Below are 8,858 nucleotides of genomic sequence, written 5' to 3' on the forward strand. Positions count from 1 at the left end.
CAAATAGGAGCATTTTTTTTTGAACGCAAATACCATCAGAAGAAGCTCTTGTTCAGTCACATTATAGTTCTTTTGTTCTTCATCTAGGGCCTTAATTGTGTAATAGATGGGGTGAAAGATTTTTTCCTTTCTCTATCCCAATAGCACACCAAGAGCAACCTCACTAGCATCACACATCACCTCAAATGGCTTACTCCAATCTAGGGTAATTATAATGGGCGCATACACCAACTTCTTCTTCATCTTTCCAAACGTCTTCTAACAGGATTCATCAAAATAGAATTTACATTCCTTCTCAAGTAATTTGCACAGAGGATGTGCAATTTTTGAGAAATCCTTAATAAACCTCTTGTCATCTAACATCTGGTCCATGAAGGGTATAGGGAAATGGTCCTTCTCACTCCACGCATTCAACTTCCAGTTATCCATACAAATACTCCATTCGGTCATCGGCCTCATTGGAACAAGCTCATTCCTCTCAATAAGCACTAAGGTTATTCCCCCCCCTTTTGGGCACACACTAAATAGCGCATACCCAACTACTATCGTCAATTGGATATATGACTTCGGCATCCAATCACTGAATGATCTCCTTCTTTACCACCTCTTGCATAGCTAGATTCAACCATCTCTATTGCTCAATACTTGGTTTTTGATAAGGAATGAGTTGGATTTGGTGTGAATAAATATCGAGAGGGATCCTAATAATGTCCGCAATAGTCCAATCAATGGCTCATTTGAACCTCTTCAAAACATCCATGAGACACTCTACTTGTTGAACATTCAAATCCATTGCAATGATTACCGGCAAAGTGTAATCTATACCCAAGAATACATACCTCATATGAGGTGATAGAACCTTAAGCTTAAATTTTGGAGCCTCCTCAATCGATGGTCTCATGGGTGGGGACTCATGATGTTTCATATCTAACTCCAGTTTCTTTGATTTAGACAGATATTAGTTTTGTTCAAGTGCCGCAACCAAAAACCCATAATCTTCAATACCATTAATCTCAAATTTCATGATCACTGCCTCTAGTGCCTCAACACCTAGGCGCTCTTCCATTTGTACCTCATACATACTCTCAACCACGTAGGATATAACATATACCATTTGGAGCTCACCACTTTACTTCATGGACCTACAAATGTTGAATGTTGCTTCTTTATTGTTCAACCTAAACTTCATGTACCCTTTCTCCATATCAACCAAAGCGCGACCAGTGGAAAGGAACAATCTCCCAAGAATAATAGGGATCTGAATGTCCACCTCACAAACAATAATTACAAAATCGGCCTGGAATATAAATGACTCCACTTTTACAAAAACATCATGGAGTATCTCTATGGGCCTCTTCACTGTTCGATCGGCCATAAGTAACCGCATTGCAGTGGGCTTTTGGTCACCCAAACCCAATGTCTTATAATTGAAAAGAGACATGAGGTTTATTCTTTCACCTTGATCACATAGTACTTTAGCAAAGTTTAATAATTTAATGGTACATGGAATACTGAAGGCGCCTGGATCTTCCTTCTTCTGTACAAGAGACTTTGTAGAAATAGCACTACAATATTGCATTCGGTCATCATCCTCTAAACTTACCGATCTCTTCTTTATAACCATATCTTTCATGAACTTAGCATAATCGGGAATTCATTCCAAAGCATCTATCTAAGGGACATTGATGAAAGGTTGTTTCAACAAAGTGATAAAACACCGATATTTACCACCCTCAGTCTTCTTCACCAATCTTTGAGGGAATGGTGGTGGAGGTCTAGGAATGGGGACCACTTTCTTAGGGAACCTTGCTTCTTTTACCATTTTGTCAATTAATTCTCGTGTAGTGTCCACCACCTCTTCAGCTTTTCTCATCTCATCTTCTATCATAGATGACATAGGTGGATCAATAGTTTGCTTCCCTCCTCGAGTAGTGACTGTCATGCAATTTCCATCATTTTTATGGTTTTGAATGGTATTGATAGGTAGAGTACCCGGTTGGCGTGGGTTCACATTAGTAGACAATTGGGACATGTGTAACTCAAGATGCTTAATCGAAACTACATGTGCATCAACCTTTTGCCCAAATGTTAGCTAAATCACCTCTCAATTCCTTGGTGTGATCATCAGTAGCATCAAACCTCCTCATCATCTTATGCAACATATCCTCAACTTGCACCATACTTCCTCCACCATCCCTGGGATAAATTTCATGATTTGAGGAGGAACATATGGCCCACTCCGATCATTTATTTTACCATAGCCACCCCGGTTGATGTTTTTGTCGCGATTATAGTTCTTATCTTCAACATACTGGTCCTCTATGTTGTAATTACCATAGTTTCGACATTGATTTCCTTGATCCTAGCGCAAATTCTCGTGATTGGGTCCTTTAGCGTTTGGTCAGAATCCCCCTGTTTGATAATTCACTCCATAAGTATCCTCTTGATAATAGTACTCATCCGCTAGCGGTGGTGGTTCAGTCTAGTAGTTCACTACATTTACCCTTTTCTGCACCTCCAATGACATGTTTGAATACCAACCTAAGCTCAGTTCTCATTTGAGCCATCTCTTCACGATTCTCATCTATCGATGTATCTTGTGTAGCTTGCACTGCAAAGGTGTTTCTCTTAGTGTTTGACTTTCTAGTACTCTAAGCCTTATTGTTGCGAGAAATTTTTTTCAAACTTCTCCACAATCTCAGCATAAGTTCACTCACCATAAAAACCCCCGTAATATTATCCAGTACTTCTTTATTGTTATCATCTTTACCCCATAGAAGTAAATTTTCAATGACTCATCATAAATGCGGTGATTCAAGACACTCCTAAAAAATGCAGTAAACCAGTCACAAGAGCTTCTTACCGACTCTCCCCGTAGTGGCACAAATTTGTTCACCTTATCCTTATGATTAAGCTTCTTGGACATTGAATAGTACTTGGCTAGGAATACATCTCTCAACTGATCGCAAGTGTAGATGAAATTATAGGGTTGCTTAGTAAACCTTACTGCTGCATCTCCCGCCAATGATAAAGGAAACACCCGCAACCCGAAGATTTCATATCTAAGTCTGGACTCCCCACACAACTTTTGCATACATACCTCAGTTTGGCTATGTGATCATAGGGATTCTCTGATGGTAGCCCTGAAATCAAACCCTTTGGGGTGAGCATCTGCATCAAACTAGTAGTCACCACAAACGTGTTCCCATATGGGGTAGAGGAGGTAGGATTATAGGCCTATCATAATCATTAATGTTGACATTTCTCCTATAGACCTCATGAGGGCTTGGGACATGAGTCTGCATCCTCATAGCATTATCAGCCTGGTTTTCTTCAACTACCTGATTATTTACATCAACTGGTGGTGGAGGATGTCTTAATAACCCATCACAAAGATTTACTAGGCTCTGCTGATTTTCCTTTTTTCGAAATGTACGATTAAATCATGTTCAAATCAAATTATTAGTTCTCCTCAGCTTCGTGTACTTGGTATACACTAGAGCTAGACATGAGAAAAACAAAAAAAACAAAAAACAAAAGAAAATGTAAAATCACGAAATTGTTGACTAAACTTCAGTAACATTATTAAGGTTAATTTAAGATCCACTAAAATCCACTTTCCCCGGCAGCGGTGCTAAAATTTGAGACACTCAAATTACACCTCCCTAAAGAAGTATAAGTGGTCGTATCAAGTATAAAACACAACTATTAGGTTGGGATAAATCCCACGAGGAAAATAATTTAGACTTAACGTCAATGAACGATTACTTTGATATAGTAAAGTTCTTTCAGAAAATAGATAATTAAATGGGGGGTTTTGTGAAGCAAAAGTCTTTTAATACCTTTGAGTAAGAAAAGTAATAGGCGTAAACCTTTGTTTTTTTTATCAAATTGTGAAAGAAACTAGGGTGTAAGTGTTTCCTATACGTTGATAACGCCGTATTCCTAGCTATAAAAATTCTCTCCTAGTGTTTTACATGCAAGGTGATAAGTTAGGTATGTCTAAATCCTTGTAAATTTAGAGAATTTCACCCCGTACCTTGGTCTGTCTACGTGTGTCTAAGGTATTTACCCTTACCTTTACTTCATATTAAGCATCATATTCGATGTATGGGTTTGTTATTACTTTGCACCACTCAAGACTAGCCTATTAGAGAGTATCCCCACTAAATCTATGTTGATAATTCTTTTCCTATTAACTACCTCCTTTGTCCGGCAAGTAGCAATAAGGTGAGTTCTAAAAAACTTCTAAGTAAAAGAATTATTAATGGATGCAATAACCTATTTGAGAATTGTTATAAATCTAGGTTTACTTTGTTAATCACCCATGGTTCCCTCAAACGTAGTTGTGCATTTAGTTACCCATGCATATATGACCACAATTCATCATTGTTAAACAGTAAAACATGAACTTACTTTGAAAATTTGAAGAAAATCCAGAAAGTCCACTTGGCATAACAAGAAATCATTTGAAAACCAAATCCGGAAATTGAATTAATATCTTAAGTTGAAAAAATATCCAATCTCCATTCACAAACTAAGAACCAAACTAATAGAATCCGACCCCAAAAATGCGGTTTTTACACCCTACTTATACAAACATAGTCCTAAATTAAAAGAAATTAAAATAAGGAAAGTTGTCCAAAAAACGCGACTATAATCGATGACCCACACCGACTGTCTGTTGATGAAATGATGGACCGTTGACTACCTCCGTCATTCCATACTTAGCATATTTTTTCATCCTTTAGCTGAAATTTTCTCCGAATCAATCGATTGACAAACAACACGGATTGTCTATGCGGCTATGGTTTGTCGATGCCTTCCGTCATTCCATACTTAGATTTTCTTCAACTTCAGGTACTGGGACTATCTCTAAACTTAATGACGATTTAACAGGATGGACCGTCAATCCTTCAGTAGCCCCACACTTGGTTAGATTTCCCCAAGTTTCTCCAGATGCGTAGATTGTTAGTCGACGATCACCACCTACGGTCCGTCGATGGCCTTCGTAGGTCACCTGTACACTAAATCTCAGTTGCCTTCTGCATTTTAGGTTTGGAAACTTTTCCTGCAATACAAAGAGAAAAACATGTTACAAACTACTACAAAAAGGCTCTAAAACACACCAATATTAGGGAAAAAGTATTGAAAGCACCACGAAACCACGGTACATCAAGCGTCCATTTATATAGTTGGTAACAATAATTATATTTCCACTAAAATTTTATATTTTTAATGACAATAATTTTGTGGCAATTATAATGGCTAGAATATCACTTATGAAAAAACCCTAATATGCGTCCAAATTTATGGCTAGAATATCACTTAATTTGACGCTAAAAGTCACAAGATTTAACAGCTAATCGCTTAACAACCATCAATAAAATTAGATCAATTTAGTAAATTATCTACTTTTCACTTTTATTCATAAGTTCATAACTAACAAATCCAAAAAATTGTTATTATAAGAGAGCCTCTTAGGGGCAACTGAGTTTTTCAAATACCAAAAAGCATAATATTAATTCATAACAGTATAATATATCTTATTCAATGTAAACAAATTAAAAATGTACTAATCTGAAGTATAACATCACAACTTAAAATAACTTATATGTTTATATAACCAATACTATCAAAAAATATTTTCAAAGAATTTCACAATTGTTCGTCATATTGATATAATCCATAAGAAATATGTTTTATTATCACAGAGTATGACCTGAAATAATTAAAGAAATATCAAAAGAATAAATATAATGGATACAAATATTAGAATTAAGGACCATGAATTCTTTATAGTGGTTACACAAGATATCATCAACACTAGTCGTATTGACCTCAGTCCTCAAGCAAATCCCATTGTAGCTGATTGGGATTACAACAAGCATATTATTCGGAGAAGCAGAAAAATATCACTAGATACCAGTTGCAAGAAAAAATACTTGGTGTCCAAAGTTAAGATATTAAGGAAAATTAAAGGATGTCTATAGAAGCTTGAAGAAGAAGGATTCAACCTAGGGTTTCAATTCAAGTCTCAATTCCTCCATTGAAGATTAGCAATTGGCTTCAAGGTATGATGATTTTCATGCATGGATTTCTTCCATTCACGGAGTTCCCTAATTTCTCTATTTTCAAAGCTAGAGATCCCAAATTGAGTTAGGGTTTCCTTCATTTGTAATGCGTCTCTTCATTATTTATTTAAATGATTGAATTATGATCTCTTATGCAATATTTGATGAAATACTATGATTTTATAATGATTTCCCCATGAACCCACGTAACCCCCATGTTTTCAAGTCATGATCATATAGTGTGGGATTTCGATTATTAAGTAAGAGTTTTATGAAATCAAGCATATATTGATAAAATTACATGAAGTAATGATGAAATCTATATCTATCCCATTTAGACTAAATTTTATGATTAAAAATGGATTGTGAACCTTGGAAGGTATATTATGGAACTATGCATGTTGTTATGAAATCTATGATAATATTTTAAGGATGATTAGAGAGTAAAGTATCAACGATTTTGATGTGTTATTGAAATTATTTTATCATATACACATTAATCAATGATTTTGAAAGATTCTCTCTGATAATAAGGGTTCTAAGGTTGAAAGTTCTTCTCATCTAATCGAGTTAAATATTAAGAGATATTTTAAGGACATAGCTTTGATTGGTTATTGAATATTACCTATCCATAGATAATGACTTAGCTTGGATTGGTTGGATGAGGTTCCCTTCCGTGGAGAATAAAAACAAGTAAGAAATGAATATTCTGTGGGATTTATTCTTAGGGTAGAGAGATTTTTGAGATGGAAGTTCTTCCGTTAGTAGAGGTTAGGTTTCTATAAGCTATCTCCTTATCCCTTACCTATGATCCACCGTAAGATGATAAAATTAGATAGTGTATGAACATAAGACAGAAGTTCATGCTTCTTACCTTGGAAACTAGGGCAACCCTTTTCAGTATGGGAGACACCGGGGATCATGTTATAGCTCACATAGTCTCTATGTCGGCTGAGACTACTTCTCACATTAATAATAAAATAAGGTTATTGAATATCCAAACTCATTGAATGAACTTAATCATAAAGTGGTTGATACTACAAGTGCTATTGAGAAAGTGTATGTTGATGAGAACGATAAATGTAAAAAGTATTATTTTGGATTTTCCCAAGATAATACTCATAATAAAAAGTTCAAGAAGACAATTATGGATCCAACAACAATGTGAAACCAAAAAATATGAGATGTTATTCCATTGCTACATAATACCAAGTATATTATATATAATTAGTGTACTCACATTCTTGGTAATCCTAAAACACCTATAGTTTTCTTGGAGGTAATGGACTACAATTGTCATGTCCCGAGCTACCCCGTGACGTAGACATGGGACCTAAGACCACAAGTTATCCCAAGAAAACCTTACTGGCATGATAATGAGCATACTAAAGAAAATAACTTATGCGGAAGCTAAATCATATTTTAAAATTTAAATATGGGGAAGACCCATCTTTTATAACTGAGATATTTGAAATACTGACGAGTGTAATACAAGGGAGTTATTAAATCAATACTAAGCTGAAACTAACTATGTCTTAAATAAGCGTCTAACTGACTAGAATTGCTGGGACAAACACCAACTAAGTCTAGAAAGAACTTAAAATAAAGGACTAAATACTGAAAATAAACTCATGATTTTTGTCCTCGGAGAATAAGGACTCACCAGTGAATCTGCTGAACTGGAGATCGAAAATAGATATAAGCACGCTCTGGATGCTGAGAACCTAAACCTATATAACGAGAAGATGTAGCGCACATATACGTCAGCACTTGACAGTACTAAACATGTAGAATAGAGTAAAGCTAAAATAAAACAGAACTGAACAAGTAGAAAATCAAGTATTATAATCGGAACATGATATATACTGAATTCTGAGCTAACTTGATTCAATAACAAAATATATAACATGATGAGATTGAATACTAACAGATCTGTAAATATGGTCAATGCAGGAGAGTCCGACTAAACTGTGGGAGATAGTAACAACCGATAATAAAACCGTATGAGCTAAATGTGGAGTCCTATGCATATGCCCCATCGAGAGCACCCAATATACCCTTCCATAGGTATAAATGCATGCTGGCGTGATCACTATTGGATGGCCATAGGAGGAACTTACAACCTACTTGACTAGTAGTTCTGGGACTGATTGGGTACGCTAAACCCTAGTCCAACTCAGTATTTATGCTTATCCCAATGAATAAAGTAATTAAGACATTATGATTGAATTTCTCTAAATAAAGGATAGCTAAAAAATGAACAGGCAAACTCAGAATGCAACAATTAATCTGATGATTATGCATTAATAATTGAGGCATGTATACCAAAAGTTACTAAAATATCTTACCTAGCATGTGTAATTCAAGATCTAAAGAAATATATATCTTGGATTTTGAAATTCATGCGATAAACTGAATAATAAATTTACAATTTTATTTGGAATATATATTTAACTAATTTATGATGATCTACTGTAATTCTAGAAAACCTAGGTTTAATCATGATAAGAGAATCAAGAAAAGACTAAAAACTAGGGATCTAATCGGTGAAAGAAGCCCACTAGTGAAATAGCACATACATGGTGATGAAATCCAGGAATAAATATTTAAATTTCGGGCTGGAACTGAGGTCACCTTTATGTGTTCTTGAACTAGGGTTATTGACCTTTTTCTCCTTTCTTATTTCTAATTTCTAAGTTTTGATTTAATGATTTGACTTAGGTTAGTTTTAGTTATGTTTCTAGGATTAAAATGACAAAAATTTGATGATTTAGAGTCAAAACG

The 8,858-nt window shown here is 35.2% G+C and overlaps 1 protein-coding gene across 1 annotated transcript; it reads right to left on the reverse strand.

Annotated features, from left to right (window-relative positions):
• Positions 1–1,129: 1,129 nt before the first annotated feature.
• LOC138349273 (uncharacterized) lies at positions 1,130–1,624 on the reverse strand. Its single transcript, XM_069299593.1, has one exon. It carries the CDS (start codon positions 1,622–1,624, stop codon positions 1,130–1,132), a length of 495 nt encoding a protein of 164 aa, XP_069155694.1.
• Positions 1,625–8,858: the final 7,234 nt, after the last annotated feature.

This window comes from Solanum lycopersicum, chromosome 6, assembly GCF_036512215.1.
Source record: "Solanum lycopersicum chromosome 6, SLM_r2.1".
Classification (NCBI taxonomy): Eukaryota; Viridiplantae; Streptophyta; class Magnoliopsida; order Solanales; family Solanaceae; genus Solanum; species Solanum lycopersicum.

Coding starts and splice junctions, on each gene's coding strand:
- LOC138349273 (XM_069299593.1), bottom strand. CDS start 1,624: ATGGTTATAAAGAAGAGATCGGTAAGTTTAGAGGATGATGACCGAATG.